Source organism: Parus major, chromosome 3 (genome assembly GCF_001522545.3).
Source record: "Parus major isolate Abel chromosome 3, Parus_major1.1, whole genome shotgun sequence".
NCBI classification, from domain to species: domain Eukaryota; kingdom Metazoa; phylum Chordata; class Aves; order Passeriformes; family Paridae; genus Parus; species Parus major.
In genome coordinates this window covers 33,479,125-33,495,982 of record NC_031770.1, presented here as the reverse complement: position 1 = coordinate 33,495,982, position 16,858 = coordinate 33,479,125, and the positions used below count along the sequence as shown (strand labels likewise).

General features: G+C 39.6%; 1 protein-coding gene across 1 annotated transcript in view; it reads left to right on the top strand.

Annotated features, from left to right (window-relative positions):
* Positions 1 to 16,858, top strand: part of LOC107201253 (protein ELYS-like) — a 37,721-nt gene that overhangs the window by 4,169 nt on the left and 16,694 nt on the right. The window contains exons 2-12 of the mRNA XM_019005878.2: positions 902 to 1,028; positions 2,201 to 2,454; positions 5,800 to 5,980; positions 6,774 to 6,981; positions 7,823 to 7,939; positions 8,647 to 8,731; positions 13,012 to 13,162; positions 13,843 to 13,975; positions 14,062 to 14,243; positions 14,694 to 14,755; positions 15,579 to 15,707. Coding sequence (XP_018861423.1) covers positions 908 to 1,028; positions 2,201 to 2,454; positions 5,800 to 5,980; positions 6,774 to 6,981; positions 7,823 to 7,939; positions 8,647 to 8,731; positions 13,012 to 13,162; positions 13,843 to 13,975; positions 14,062 to 14,243; positions 14,694 to 14,755; positions 15,579 to 15,707 — 1,623 coding nt within the window. The 5' untranslated portion in view covers positions 902 to 907. The remainder of the gene's footprint in view (positions 1 to 901; positions 1,029 to 2,200; positions 2,455 to 5,799; positions 5,981 to 6,773; positions 6,982 to 7,822; positions 7,940 to 8,646; positions 8,732 to 13,011; positions 13,163 to 13,842; positions 13,976 to 14,061; positions 14,244 to 14,693; positions 14,756 to 15,578; positions 15,708 to 16,858) is intronic.

Here is a 16,858-nt window from a genome sequence, read left to right as displayed (position 1 = left end):
TATAAGCCAGATGACTTGGAAAACATAGATCCTTAAAGTAATTTGTATTTCCATGCATATGGATTATCTCATATTTAGCCACCTGGTTAATCCTGAAAATCAGTTCAACTCTTCAGTTTTTCCACAAAAATACAAAAAATCTGTCCTGACATACTGAAATGTGAGCTCTTGTGGAGCACCTGTGTGAGCAAATTTTTTCTTTAATACTGCAGAGATGTGATAAAGGCAATAGGAAGGAAGGAACTGGAACAAGAAATACAAGGATTTCAGCAGAGGAAAAAAACCAGTATTTTCAAGAGCTGTGTTATGTTCACCTCTTAAGTGTATGGAAAAATACTTTTAATTGATGAGCTATGAAAGTCAGTATTGCTTGAAAGTATTAGCAGTATGTTTTCTGGAAGAATTTGAGTATGAATTTGGTCAAGAACTTTTTATTCTTGAATGTCAAAAATAAGCAGAAAAAGTAAACGAGATGTGGCTCATCTGTGACATCTACTAGAAGACAATTGACTACAAATAATGTATTAAATCACGGCAAAGGGCAGAGAGTTATATCTCTTACTGAGAAGCTTTTCAGAATATGATTTTTCAGAAATCACATCTTGCTAACCTGTATGAGTAAACTAGAACTCGGTGTGTTGTTCTCTTCCCTATTATTGATCTTGTCCATCCCTCTGGGTCACTTTTTGTTGGTGATCTTGTAAGCATCAGAAAAGCTCAAGATTCTCCATTTGCTCTGCTGTGAGGTGAAAAAATGTCCCAAGTGCCATTTCTTTTAAGCAGAAAAGATCTACAAATGATGTATGGGAGATTTGTCACTGCATACTGATGAAGCTTGGGTCAGTCTCAAAGATATTTATGGCTGACATGAGTCTTCTTGCCTTTTTTTCTTTATTTGCAGTGAAGAATGCGAGACCTAACGGCTCAGGTAACGAGCAGTCTGCTGCAGTTTCCAGAGGTGACTGTTGAGGCACTTGGGGAAGATGAGATCACCCTAGACTCTGTGCTGTGTGGGAAGTTTTCTGGAGGTGAGCTCTTTTTTTTTTTCTGAGGTTTTCCTTTAAATTTGGATTTGGTGTAAAGTTGTTACTGGCTGAAGCTCAGGGTCGTAGCATCAGGTTGGTTCTGTTAAATAGAATGCATCAGGTTCTGCTAGTGCTGACAGGATATTTTAACAATTGGAAGTGCTAAGCATTGAAAGTGCAACAGCCTGCTCCAATCCTGTGCTATTTAAGTAATATGGGTGACCATGTGCTCCTCAGTTTTGAATGAAATAGAAGGCAGTTTTCAAGAAAGAAATAGTGTTGTTTTGGGACAAATTTCTTTATCCCAAGCTCTACATCCATCATAACATCCCATGCAGAAGTAGTTACAGAGACACAATGCACTCCTTTTTCTTCTCTAGTCCAAATAAAAAATGGAAAAAGGACAGCTCTGTTAAGAAGTGCCCACGTATTATTTAATAGGCTGCAGATGAGACCCAGTGAGAGTTGCTGAGAGCAGCTAAGCAGATTAGGCAGTTGACTTTCTCGGTGATCTGAAGGTAGAGCTGGATGCCTGTGTGGATGTCTTGGTGTCTGTTAAGACCAGGTAGAATCTTATCTCCCTGTCTGTAAGTGCAGTAATGGAGCTAATCCTTTGTATGAGCTTGAAGTTCCTCAGCTAAGGAACAAGTGTTAAATTCATCAGTGAAACAACACTTGTTAAATTCTTTCTGGGATGTGCAGGTGTAAAAGTTGAAATTTACGGATGCAGTGCCCACTTGAAGATAATTTTCTGTCCGAATCCCTGCCCAGAGTAGTCGTGCGTCAAGCAAAATTCTTAACTGGAAATGAATTGGTTTAGATGGGCTGTGTGTGAAGTATGCTTTGAGACTTTGTACATATTTAGGTGTTTTCTAGCAGAACCAATCCAAGTATGGGATACAGCCTGGAGCTCAGTGTATTGTAATCTTTATCCCAAAGAGTCAACGTTCTTGAGCGCAGGAAAGACAAGTACAAATGCAAAAGAATGAGTTTATTAATTCTAAGATGTATTGGTTGAGGATTGCAATGGGTGGTTTAAAAGAATGGTGGGGTGTAGGTAGGTTGCCCTTCCTCCCTTTGGTGCACTTGAGGGAAAGGCCCAGTGCCAGCGCCCTTGCTGTTGTTTCAGTTCTTGTGCTGGGGATTTGTTCAGTGGTGTTTCTTTTGCCTTGCAGGCAGAAGTGGCCTGGCGTGGCTGGCGTGTGGTCCCCAGCTGGAGGTGGTGAACTCAGTGACAGGAGAGCGTCTCTCTGCGTATCGCTTCAGCGGAGTGAACGAGCAGCCTCCCACTGTTCGTGTGGTGAAGGAGTTTTCTTGGCAGAAGAGGACTGGGCTCCTGGTTGGCTTGGAGGAAGCAGAGGGAAGTGTTCTCTGTCTGTACGACCTTGGGATCTCAAGAGTGGTTAAAGCAGTTGTTCTTCCAGGAAGGGTATGTATCTTGAGAAAATGAGGATTTTGTGTTGTTTGGTGCTGAATAATCCTGTTTCAAGAAGAGCTCTTGTGCATCTCTGTACAACTTATTCTTTCTTTTTATATTGCGTTAACATACTGTCAGTTCTGACTACCCAGTCAGGAGAGCCTCAGTGTAAAATCTTGGACTTAGCAGTAACATTATCTTTTGAGTTTACTGAGAGTAAAAAAAAATATTGTAGAGTACATTGTGATGTAATTCTCCCCTTTTTTTTAAAAAGGGATTGAAAATCTTTTATTTTTCAGAGGAAAAAAGAAAACCCCACGTAATTTGTCTGTAATATACCTTTTCTAAATGGCTAATTTCTATCAGAAATACTGTTCTTAAAGTATCTCAGATTCCCATCACTGCTGTTAATGACTTTGACACATTCCCATCAATCTCAGACTAGGAAGCAGGTGACTTGGGAACAGAACAGATTTTTCTGTTAACTTAGGATTGGAAAAAAGATTTTAGTGAGTTATCTGTCAGATTGTTGCCAGTTTTACTTTCAGTCTGCTGTCCTTGGATCTCTGCTTGTTGAATATAGTTTAGATTTTTGTGTGATATGTATATGTATAATACAGATATACAGTCTAGATTTTTATAGTGAGATGTTTGTGTAGATGGGATACAGTGGTGTAATGTCAATAATTTTTTGTGCTTTCTATAACCCTTGGACCCAAATGATGTTGTGTCCCTGTGTCTCATTAATGTAATGGAAACAAGAATCAGATTAAGTTTTCAGAGCATCAAGATTCACTGTGTTTTATCATCTTAGAATCTGCAACAGATCCAGCTTTCTCTACCATTATTTAGTTTGTCTTGCTAGAGTACAGGTGGAAGTGTTGTTATTAGTAGTTAGCACTTGTGTTGTGATAAGTTCTAAAGGTATGAGTTGGATCAGTGTTCCATTGTGTTGTTTTGCTATCTGCTTGAGTTGTGGATGTAAAGGCTGTGTGCTTGAAAAGCTTGAATAATCAGTAAGTAAATTATGTTTTGGTAAGTGATGTTGGTGTGTTAGGTTTTATTTCTTCTATCTAAGTAAGTTAGGAAAAGCAAAGGTTAAGAAGTAAGGCTTATGTTGCATGACAAATCTAGCTGCGGAAGTGTTTTGAAATAGAAGCTAGTTCCAGCAATCAGTTGTATTAGAGAGTTGTTCTATACCACAAAAACTGGTTCAGGAGCAAAGATGATGAAGCCCTGCAGGAAAAAGTTATGTTTTGTGATAAAGGGTAGGAATCTTGAAATAAAGCCAAAGCTGTGCTGAGAGTTTTGCACTTATTCCCTGAAAGCTCTTGATTACAAGTGTGTTTGGTCTGTTGCTTTCCTTTTCCTTCCTATGTCTTTGGTATTGTGTTAGTTTAGTCAGCATAGTCAGGTCACAGGTATTACTTAATTGGACTGTTAATTTTCAGACTGTGAGTGGGAATAAGGGTAAGCAAAAACCAAGTAGATATAACTTGCACTTGGCTGCTGTCCATATCTTTTGAATTCTTTAAGAAATTCATATGTGCATATTATGTAATGTATACTTTGGGGGGGGCTTGATCTGTGTGAATGTTTCTCTGATTTTCAGATTGATTATTTTTTAAAGGTAAAATGTAGATCTTAACATCACTTTCTTTAGTTTTGTTATTACTCTTTTACACATTTAATGAGCACTGTATTTTCTCAATGGGTATAACTTCTGTTGACAGCTAAGTTGTACAGTTTACCTTAGAGCAACTCTGCTCCAAGGTGTCAAGTTGTTAGTGTATTAATACAGGGTGTTTATTGTGACTGTGTGACTACTTTTTAGTGTAACAGTGGATGTTGAGTCATTCACAGAATAAAGAAATGAGTTAAAAAACTCAAACTCAGGAGCTTAGAAAGAATTTTGGCATAGTATCTTATCATGTGTCTTTGAGTGTCTCGCAGTGGCCTATTGATACATGTATGAAATGCAGCAGAACACTGAAAATGTTGATGTGTATGATTTGAATTGGATTCCAAATTATAAACATATAAACAATTTGATGAATTGATGGAACATCAAATTGGTTTATAACAGTTGCGTGTTTCAGAACTGTTGCATGGTATTTTCTCAAATTTTCCTGGTTTGCATGAGGCAGAAGGGCAGCATTCAGATTCAGTGAGCTGAGAAAAGTTTTCTTTGTTCTTTCCCAGAATGAGTTGTCAAAGCACTAAGAGAATAGGAAAAAGCAGTGCATAGCATAATGGAAAAAACATAATTTCAAGAGCTTCTTCATGGAAAATTGAAGCAACCAGGGAATATTTTGGAAGACTCTATGCAAAACTAGGAAAGATGTATTTGGAGCCAGTTGTACAGTGAAAAAAATACCTTGAAAAGAATTTAGAAGCAGCATTTTAACCTTGGCTAATTGCACAGCAAGATGTGTTCTGTATTTCCTCGGTGCAGTCACCAACACTTGGAGCGCAAGAATCTGAGTAATCAAAATACTTTTGTTGGTCCTCTGAGCAGTAGAGAAGATTGAAAATCTAATTTGAATCATAGGAATTCTGAAAGAAAATAGAGTTTCCTAAATAACTATAGATACTTCTGCAATTAGAATTCTTGTGTTCAAGGTGAAAGGTGGATTGTATACCAGATAGCCGGGCAGTCAGTCATAAGCAAGTGCTTGGTACAGGAGAGAACTTCAGGGAGCCTTTGTGTTTGGATATTTTCCCCCACTTCAGGGGGTAAATAACCTGCATAAAAAGATGGACTAGCTTGTGACGCTCCCTTCTTTGCTTTGTTTTCAGACAGTGCTTTGTTGCTGATGTAAAGCTGTCTGCTTTCATGGTGCTGCGTTTGTAAGAGGCTGGAAGATAGCCTCAGTTCTTGTGTTGTCCAGCTATAGTGCAGGAGCCGTGGAGTGCTTGTGTCTGCTAGAGCAGTCAGTGCTGTCCTGGGTGTGCGGTGGGTGCTGAAGGGTCTGTCTTCACCTTGTGCTGAGGCTGTGGGGACTGCTTGGTGTGTCAGGGAGCAGAGGGAGCTCCTGCCTCAGGCTGAGCAAGTTCTTGTTTGGTCTCTTGCTGTTGTTTTAGGCTGCCTTTTAGAGTTTTCTCTGCCACCTGTAACAGTGTAAGCTGGTGTGCATTGAAAATTTTTGTTAGATATTATCAGTTAAAGTGAGGACCAGTGTAGATTTTAATAAGCCAGCATCTCTCTCCAACCCTTTGTAGGAATGTTTCATTCCCATGGAAATCTTATCCTGTATTTCCTTTCCTGTTTCTGCTGTGCCAATGCTGGCTTCCCTTCTGAGTGATTACTCTTGAGCCTGTCACAGAGCTTGGATACTAAGCTGCGGTTCCCTACAGGTGACGGCCATCGAACCCATCAGCAACGACGGCGGAGCCAGCGTGAGCACCCGGCACCTGCATCAGAGTCTGCGATGGCTCTTTGGAGTGGCAGCAGTGGCCACAGACGTTGGCCATGTCCTTCTGGTTGACCTTTGTTTGGATGATTTGTCTTGCAGTCAGAATGAAGTAGAAGCGTCAGGTAAGCTGCTGTTTTTGAACTTGAATTTAGAGGTAAGAAGATTTGTTTCTTTTCCAAAGCCAGGTCGTATCCCAGTGAAGATCCCAGCGTGCTGATGGACTACTGCCATTTCTGCCATTGCTGACTGCTGACTGGAGATGGCAGTTTGATGTGGTGTGGTGCTGAACTGATCAAAAAATGGGGAGTGACTTAATACTGCTGCTGATGTTAAGAAGGCCTCTTGCTGCCCACATTCCCTTGTCCCTGTGATTGTTACCAGTGGGAGTAGGAATTTTTCCATTTGAGTCAGTGCAGCTGCGTGACAGGAAGTTGTGTTAGAGGTACCATAATTCTTGGGAGTGTTCTCCTGTTTCCATTAATGACTTGTGGCAGGCTTTAGGCTTGTGTTTTGAAATAAATGTGGCCTATCAAAAATTCTGCATTTGGGTCAGTGAATACGGCAGTTTTCAGATTGCATACGCTGTTTTGGGTGTGGTAAGAGTGGCTTCAGGAGCTCAAGTAGCTTCATCATGAGGCCCAAACTCCTGCTTTAAAGGGTGCAAGAAGAATTTGGCTGCAGTGGTTACATTTGTATTGAGTTTTGAAATACGATTGACAAGACCCATCCCATTGGAGAGTGCTTTTGTTTCTGAACAGGTGCAGAGACAGGAGTAGTGAAAAAAAGGTGCTGCAGAAATGGGTGTTTTGCTTGGCACGGTAGAATTAGATTGTACATGTTGTATAATCATATCAGTTTAAAATGCAATGGAGGTGGCACAATGCATTAATTTCTTGCCTGTTTTTCTGTGTGTAGATCTCGAAGTTGTCACTAGAATTCCTGCTGAAGTTCCACAAAGAAGAGAAGCTGTGACCAGAGAAGGGAGGCATCTCTGTTTTCAATTACGAAGTCCTTCAGGAACAGCAGTATCAACCCTGTGCTACATAAGCAGAAGCAACCAGCTCGTTGTGGGTTTTTCTGATGGCTACTTGTCACTATGGAACATGAAAACTTTGAAGAGGGAGTAAGTAGTCACTTCTGCTTTGTCACACTTGGAGGTACAGGGATCTCAATTTTTTGCTTTAGGAAGTCATGCCGTAGGGGTGTTTTAGAGCCAATTTTTATAAGTCAGTTTGTTCTGTCCAATAGTGTTTTGTGAACCCAGGCAATATCTGTGTTTCTGTGAAAGGTTTTGGAAAGCTTTGGAACCGGTTATTGCAATTAGGGCATCCACTGGAAGGCTTCGCTGTGTGAATAATACAATTTTGGTGATAATATTCTTTAAAGTGTCCACAGTGGATCTAGTATGATGTGATAATTCAGTAGCTGATCTGTGCCTGAAAGTATATTCTTTCCTACATTTCAGCCTTGATGAGTGGCTGACTCATTCCCAGGCAAGAATGCATATGTGAATGAAAGTTTGTTTGGATGACTTGGAGATCAGAATTAGGGATACATAAATTTATAAGCAATATGAAATTTAGAGGTGATTTATAATCTGCCATTTGAAATATATGACCACAGACAAGTGTTATTTAAGGAAATCTACAGTGCCTCAGCAGAAGCGATATGGATGTGGATGCATTGTGGATGCATAAATAGACAGTGGATGCATAATTAGATGCCAGGAGAAGATTGTGAAGGTGAAACTGAAGTTCACAAGTTGGGAAGACAAATACTAAAGAAGTAATGGCTTCTCAGTCGTCAGGTGTTTTAGTTGGAAGTACTAATGGATGACTTTCTGTACTTTGAGGATAAGCATGAAAGCTTCTTTATTCCCAGAATATGCTTATACCCTTCTACAAACAACCAGAGCCAGCAGGCTTTCCTTTTTTCTATACTAATTTTTTCTTTTAAACCTGTAGGCACCACTCCCAGCTTGAAGGAGGAAGGATTCCTGTCTATGCAGTTACTTTTCAAGAGCCTGAGAATGATCCCCGCAATTGTTGCTATTTGTGGGCTGTTCAGTCTACACAACAAAGGTGAATAAAATTTTGCCATAAGTCACTGATTTTTTTTTTAATATTTGTTCACATTCAGTTGATATCTGTGTATTCATTTTGTTTATTTAACTGTACAGGAGATGAAGTGTTAAGCTTACAATGCAATATTTTCAGGATTTTACACTTGAAAAGAAGGTTGGCTCTTTCCTACCTTGTGAACGAAGGCAAAGAAAACAGTGGCTGTATCTTTGTGCTTGCAGTCTCAAGTGATTTCCCTTGTTTCTTGATGACTGCTTCAAGATTTGTTTGGTATTCCCACCATGATATTCAATGCCATTTAAAGTTGTCTAGGCTGCAGATGCAGAACACTAAACATTATCAACAAGCTACTTAATCAGCCCAGCTGTTCATAAAGTGGCAGTCTTCTTAAGTTTGACTTAAAAGCAGTTTTCATGGAGAGCACTTTACTGTTGTGAACCATTTCTAGGAATTCAGCAATTTTTTTTCTCCATGTTGCATATTAAAGGTTTTCGGTATACTTAGTATTTGCCCCTGAAGGTTTTGTGTCAAAATTTCCTCCTTTATGTTTTACCGGCTAAGTGTGACCTATTATGTTTTTGGAAGCAGTGTTTTTCTTTTCAACAAGAGCATGCTCTTAAGTTAGTTTCAGATTAGATGTAATAAAATGAAAATGAGGATTGTAAAGCTGTTTTTTAATCAAATTTCCTCATTTATTCCTTTTTCAGTGAAGGTGATGTTGTGAGTTTACATCTGTTGCAGTTAGCATTTGGTGACAGAAAACGCCTGGCATCAGGACAAGTCATGTACGAGGTAAGACAGGCTTGTATGTGAGAAGATAAAAATAGTAATTTTGTCTAAGTAAGGATCAGTAAAGTTGACCAGATTAATATTTTCCATGAAAGATCAGTGAGACTTAAGAAAAAAGTCTTTTGATGAGTCTTTTTTAGGCATTCTTTTGTCCATATTTTTGAAAACAAGTCATACAATCATAGAATGGTTTTGGTTGGAAGACCTTAGATATCACTTAATTCCAATCCCCTGCCATGGGTATGGATGCCACGCACTAGTTCAGTTTGCTCAGGTCCCTATCCACCCTGGCCTTGAACACTCCCAGGGATGGGACATCTATAGCATCTCTGCACAGCCTGACTTCCAGATCCTCACCACTCTCACAGTAAAAACATTCTTCCTAACATCTAATCTAAATCTCTCCTGTTTTAGTTGAAAACCCCTTCTCCTTTGTCCTGTCACTATCTGTCCTTGTAAAATGTCAGTCTCCCTTTTTTATAAGCACCCTTTATGTGCTGAAAGGCTGCACTGAGGTCTCCAAGGATGAGGTCGGACTTCTGGATGGGCTGTGAGTGCATATTGCTCGTCCACCAGAATGCCCACATTGTTCTTGGCAGGGCTGCTCTTAGTCACTTCTACCAGTCTGTAGTCATGTCTGGGATTGCCCCATTCCAGGTGCAGCATCTTGCACTTGGACTTGCTAATGTTCATGTCGTGAGATTCCCACTGGCCCACCTCTCAGCATTCTCCACGTCCCTCTGGATGACATCCCGGCCTTTTGTTTTGTCAGCTGCACCTTTCAGGCTTATGTCATCTGCAAACTTGCTTAAGGTGCACTTGATATCACTGTTTGTGTCATTGATACTGAAGAGTGCCAGTCCCCACACAGGTTTCTGAGGGACAGCACTCAACATTGACCTATGGAGATAGAGCTGTTTCCCACAACTCTTTGGCTTGGTCCTTCCCACCAGTTCCTTATCCACTGAGTAGTCCATCCTTCAAATCTGCCTGTCTTCAATTTAGAGATGGTGATGTCGTGAGGGATTGTGTTAAAGACCTTGTAGAAGTCTAGGTAGATGACATCCGTCAGTTTTCCCTTGTCAAGTGTAGTGTTTCTGTCGCTCCATCATAGATGACCAGATTGGTCAGACACAATCTATCCATCCTGATGCCATACAATTTTAAACTTAAGTGTCATTGTGTTCCAGCTAGATTAATCTGCAAAGAGCTCTTATACATCTGATTCCTGAAGAGGAAATGACTGTTATAAATGAAATTACTCTTAACTTAAACATCACATGGATGGCATCTAGGAAGAGAAGACAAGGCTTTGAATCGCTTTGTGTTACCAAACTGTAGATTTGAGGAAGCTTCTGTCTGTCTCCCTTTCTTACAATATGGTCATATATATCTCTATATACATTTTTGATCTCTGTTTTATTATGTTTTTCTTTTAAACTCTTGTCAGCCTGACTTCAGAATACCTACAAAAATACCTACAATGTCTCTGCAGCATTGATTCTGAAACTCAGTCGCTGTAAAGATTGCTCATAAGTTTTGGATAGACTGTCTCTGAAATCTACTCCTAAAGCCAGTAAAATATGTACATGTGATGTACCGTGGTATGATTTGTTCAGAAGAATCTCTATATTTTTAGAACTGGTTCTAGAGATGCTGTGGTATACAATAGATAAAATATAGAGGAGGTATTAGATCTCAGATAATCTAACAGAGACAGGAGGCACCTGTATAATGTTTAATTCTATTTAGCAGTATACATGAAACACTACCAAGAAGTTTTTGATGGGAAAGTGATCTTGTAGGTCTTTCCTCCTATTTGACACTTGCTCTTGTACGTTCTCAGTAGCACAAAATGAAATTGACATAATCCTTGGACTGTGGTTCAAAGACTCCTTTTTCTTATTTCGACTTTGAGTTTTGAATTTTTCGAATGAGTTTAAATGTTGTTCTTTTTTCCTTTTGTCTGTATAAAAGTGCCTTCCTGATTTGGAAGTGTTGCTTTTAAACAGATAAAGGTTAGGTGTTTGGAGAAAGTGGTGTTTAAAATACATCATCTGTCACGGTGATGAAGTAATAATACTTCAAGTGGTTCACCATGTCTGAATATAAATGTCATATCTTTATGTGCAGTTTTTAAATGACAAAAATATACTGTGCTCTAAGGAACAGAACACCATGTTTCTTTGGGGTTTGTGTGTAGTTTTGTTTTTTTTTAAAGGGCTTTCATTGCAGTTCTCTCCTGCATCTTCCAGTGCTCTAAGCACTTTGGCAAGTTGATAGAAGAAAGTTTCTTTAATCTTCTCAAGATTTGCTTTTGAATTTCAGTTTTGTTTTATCCTCTTTTAAAAGTTATGTTTAGCTACAGTCTTAGCAATGACAAAAACATTACCTTTTACTGTGTGCTGCATTGGTGAAAAAGCAATTGTCTCTGTTTCTCTTGTGGCTACTACATTTTTCCATCTGAACAATTTAATGTTAAAATGTGAGTCCTGTAACTATTTGGCAGTTATTTGTCTTGGATGTCTTTTCTGAACAAGATGTGACAAAGGTCACTTTATACCTCAGAGGGTTGAAACTTTTCATCAGTCTTTAAAAATGGGTTTACTAGAAATTCCAGTTGACGCTCTTAAAAAAAAAAAAGCACACAAGATGATTAAAAATGTTCCTGGTTTTGTGACCTGGAAAACCTGTGGTGTAGTTCAAGTAAGACTTGGAACCCTCTACAACGAGTAGTACATTCGCAGGCATGGGTTGAAAGGTTATAACAGGAACCAATCTTAGAAGTCTGTTGAAGAGAGCTGAACATCTGCATCCTCTGAGGAGGAAAGACAGGTTCCTCAGCTGGCCTACAAGATAAACCATTTAATGGTGTAGTTTCATGCTGAGACCTGATAGCATCTACTGCCAAAAAATCCCCCCAAAACAATTCTTAATCCCTCCCTAAAGGATGCATCATGACAGGATCTGTGCTCAACAGTGGACGCTTAAGTGATGGAATACTTGTGGTCACAGATTGGTCACAATGATATAATGGGTCTCTGCCTACATGACTGAGTCAAGCTTCTTGTTGGTCTTGAGTGACATAAAATTTAAGAGTTGTTCACTTTTGGCAGGCCAAGTTTGAGTAAACAAGGAGAAAGTAATCTACTGATGCTCCTTGTTCAATGAGCAGAAGTCACAGGAGCTTAAAATACTTGTTTGCTTACAGCAGTGCTGTATGTCCCAGGAATCAGATTTGAGGCTATGAAACCATGCATCTTTGACTTTATGGCATGGTGAAAGTCACAAGTGGAACTTTTACAACATGTGGCACTGTGTTTTTATAAACATGTGTCAAACTTGAGTCTCTGTTGCCTTCAAGGCTGGCATAAATAAGTAATAAAGAAAACTGAATGATACACTTAAATTAGGCTTTCAAAGACCGCTTTTAGATCATCTCAGCAGTTGCTGTGTCTTGCATATCAGTTCATGGTCATGGAGCATATCCTTACCTTTGTTCTGCACAAGGCTTGTGTACAGTCTCTATGTTCATATCAGAGTCTGACCAGTGCAACTCCTTTGAAAACTCCTGTTTAACTGGTCTGGAACATCACTGCTTAGTATTTTCTGTGCACTAGAGTTCCTTAACTTGCTTGCCCCAGTATGGAAAACTTAAAATATGTAGCTTTGATTAGGAAGTTGTTACAGCAGGAACTATTTAGTATTACTTTCTCCGTCCCCTCCGCACTGAATTTATGTGGGAGTGGCTCTTCATATATGAATAAAAGCTGAAATTTCTAGTCATTAAATTAATGCTGGACAGGTTTATGGGATTTTAGTGCTTAATCTTGTGGAACTGTCTTTCGGAATCATGAACTTCTTGTTCAGGACATCATCTCTGTTAAAATTAGTTTTAGAGATTACTTATCCTACAGTGAAGATGAGGTTCTTTGCTTAGGCTTCATGTTAGTTTTCCAGAGAGATGGTTATGATTTTTCTTGTCTACCCTGCATATATCTGTTACTTCCAAAATTCCTTAATAAAATAATGTCAACTCTGCATGCTTCAGAGCAATATTTTGCTAAGGAAATGCTAATATTTGAAAATGTGCAAAGCCTTTTCAGCCAATATATGTTAAAATTTGACACTTAATTCTCTTGAATGTCAGATGTAGTTTTTATTTGCTATCAGAACTAAGTTCATTGCAAATAAACAGTACAATATGCATGTTATATTAGATATATGCATTCTTTCTTGTTAGGTCTAATGAAAATTACTTTTTTTTTTCCCCCCCCATCCAGGGTTTGGAATACTGTGATGAAAGGTACAATTTAGATCTCACTGGTGGAATCTTTCCCATGAGAGGGCAGACCAGCAATACTAAATTACTCAGCTGTCAAACCATAGAAAAATTTCGCAACCATGCTGACAGAGAGGATAGCGTTAATGAAGGTTTGTTCTCGTTGTACCTGCTTGGTTATTCTGAACTACATGGTTTGGAAATCTAGGCAATGAATACTGTTCTATACCCACAGTTAAATATTCATCTAGCTGACCTTGCTGGGCTTATTTAAAAAGAAAAATTGTTTGCTGAACTTATGTGGGACTTTTTTATCCCTCTGAACATCATTCATTAAGGGGAAAAGTAGTGCTTATTTTATGTTTGCTGGGTTGCTAGAGCAGTGTATGGGGTCATCTGTATAAGGCTGGTCAGTCAGTTTGTTCTGCCAGTTGTCTGCACTGAACAGTAATACCATTCTTTCTGTTGCTTAGGAATGTTATCTGAATTTTTTTTTTCCTGATCAGATCTCTGGCTGCATCCATTTTGCACATGGTCACAAATAGTGTTCCCCAGGGCTCAGTATTGGAGCCAGTTCTATTTGATATCTTTTTCTGATGATCTGGATAAACAACGTGATGAGCTTATAATAGTGTATTTGGTTTGATTTGGAACAGATACAACCACATCACATGGGTGTTTGCTACTCTGTATATTGTTTTTATCATTACTAATAAAGGGTAGTGTTTCATGAGTGAAATAACAGAATTAAGTCAAAATAGAAAGTGATGGTTTAAAAACATCAGATATCAAATATTTTCTATAACAAGGAACAATGTCTTGTCTTTGACAGTAATCTCTCCTGACACCAGTGTATCAATCTTCAGTTGGCAAGTGAATACCTATGGTCAGGGAAAGCCATCTACTTATTTGGGTGTGTTTGACATCAATCGCTGGTATCATGCTCAAATGCCAGACTCACTGAGGTAGGTTTTAATGAAGTGGTTTCAATATCCCTGCAGAGGGTTAATTTGAAAATTGCTGTTGAACTTATGCACTTGTTTTCTTTAAGGCCAGAAGAATTCCTTCATGATTGCCCCTATTTTGCACTGTGGTCACTGGATCCTGTAATAAGCATGACTTCTCCAAACCTCATTTTGGATATTCTGGTACACGAGCGTAGTCTAAGTCGGGGGGTTCCTCCTTCTTATCCACCGCCTGAACAGTTTTTTAATCCAAGCACCTATAATTTTGGTAGGTATTTCACTGCTTTTCATTTGAGTAGTGACAAGGTTCAGTGGAGGTCAAATGCTACTTGGTGGTTCTCTTTCTTGTTCATTGCTTGTCACACAAAATGCCAAACAAGAAAAGCCCCATAAACCTTCTCAGACCTGGTTACCATGTCCTGACAAGGTGCCTACTCTTAGTGAAACGTATCTGAGTTTTGGGTTTGGGGGCTTCTGTAACATAGCTCAGGAAGGGCTGATGGTCATCAAATGAAATGCCCAAAGCACAGCACCTGGGTAGCGGTTGAGATTAAGTTTCTACAGACAGAGAGTAACTAATTTTTAGGAAAGTGTGTCAGTGATGTGATGAAGGAAAGGGGTGCTGGAGGTTTGTCTTTTAGAGAAATAGAGCACTATTTAAAAAGCATAAACTGGTGATCAGGTAACGACGTCTGTCAAACGTTCCTTGTTCCTGCAGATGTGACATGCTTGCTCAACTCGGGAATTGTTCACATGACTTGCACCGGCTTCCAGAAGGAGGTGACTTTTTTTTTTACTGTATTTCTGTTGGGACTGTCAAGAGATGAACCTTTTCTAACTTTTCTCTTGCAGTGCTTTGAGTGTCAGAGACCGCTTTATGCTCACACTGCCTACTTACATGCATTTCCTGCCAGTTCCATGCAAATGGTACAGACTGTTTTAGGGAGGCATGAGCAAGGAGTGAATGGCTAGAAAGGAATTGTTGTAGTAGGAAGAGAGAGTGTGGTGGAAGTGGGGGAAAGTGTCTACTTCTTTGTATAGTGTGGAGTTAGGGTTTTGACCCCAGTGAATTTGAGAAAGGAGGACAGCATGGAGAGTGGGGAAAAAAGTGATTAAACTGTTTAAGAAGAAATGCATGTTTTTTCTCTCAACCTTGGCCAAGGTATAACTTCTGAGGCACTGCACAGCTTGTGACAAACCCTTTCAAATTAAGTTCCAGCTCACTAAATGTACTCGTTTAAACTGTCTTCCCTGCAAACAGACATACAGTCTTTAAAAGAGTGGTTTGTAGTTGTATTAGTTTTAACTTCTACTGAATGTATTTTGTGTCAATGTTCAAGGAAAAGCAAGGCCTTTGTATTGACAGACAGGCTGAAAAATAATTCCTTTCCTTCAGCCTTGCAAGGATTTTTTCTTCTATCGGATGCATTTTTTGAAACTGGAACTGTAAGTGTACTGCTGTGTTTAAGACTCTACATAGCAATGCTTACCAAAATTGCTAACATGAAGCCTGCTTCTACATGTGCAGCTGACAGTCTAAAGTGATCCAGAACCTTAGTGATGAAATGTTGTCTTAGCCTTTGTATTTTGATTGATGTTTCAGACCCTGAAGTTTTTGAAGAAATCTGGTCCTTTAATAAGTGAAGCCATTCATGACAGCTACACTCGGTGTCTTGTAGCTGGCTTGCTGTCTCCAAGACTGGTTGATGTCCAGCCATCCAGTCTGAGTCAGGTGAGTGTACGTTGGGGAATCCAGGGGGAAATACTTCCATCTTGTCTGAAGGCTGTAGTGGCTACAAGACCGTGATTTTTGATTACAAGCTGGTCTGAGAGGCAGGTTTTGACATACATTTATCAGAAGTAATAATATTCTTATATCCAATCTTCTGACTGGGAACAGCTCTGAGAGGTCTGTCTTTAGTGAGTTGTCTGTAAATTTCACACCCCATGTCAGCATGTGGAAGCATTCAGTCACTGCTGGGCATGTGCATCGGAAAGCAGCTTTCCCTGGGAGCAGCCATCATCCTCTTCATGCCCTCAGTGTGGCTCAGAGCCTTGGATGCAGTGCAGTATGTGGCACCCTCAGATGTTTGCACTATTGTGAACAGCAGCTTGCTGCAGTAGACATTATTTGCATCCAAGGAAGTGCTAACCAGTTGCAGTTGTCTGCTTTACTTGACAATTTCATCAACACTTCCTCTCATTTTGCCTTTATCTAGGCTCTTCTGTATCCTCTCAAAGTTGCTCATTATCTCTGTAGCCTTTGCCTTGAGCTGTGGTAGTTTGATTTCCTCCTCTTAGACTGCCCCCTTGCTGCATCACCTGTACCTCTCAAAACTGCTACATTTTGTCTGTCACCAGAGTGGCTTCACACCCCTCTCTCATGGGTTTTCCATTTTTGGTGCAGCAAACTTAGTCTCACATCTGAAGAGTTTCATGAAAGAAGGAGCCTTTGTGATGAACAGCCCATCTTTCTCCAGGGAGGGGCAATGCTGAAGGGTTGGATAATCATCATGGATGGAGTGGAGCAGAAAGCACTGGGAAAGGGAGAGCAGTCTTCCCCCTGCCTTCATCTTCCTGTCTGTGGGATTCTTCACCAGACTGTGGAAATGTGTCGGGAAAAATAGCACTTCTGCATAGTGTGGTAGTTAAAACAAATTTGGCAAGGAGACCCAGCCCATAGAATGCTTATTTTGCAAGCCTGATGTAGGCTCTTACATTCTGATTAGATGATGTCTAGTTCTGATGTCAGCTCCAGTTGGCAAGTAACTTGGAAAAGCAAGAAAATTTATGATAACCTTTGTGGAATTGTGACCATCTTGTTCAGAGACTACATTAAGCAGGGATTGCTTGAGAATACTAGAAAGAAAAATTTCAGAATTA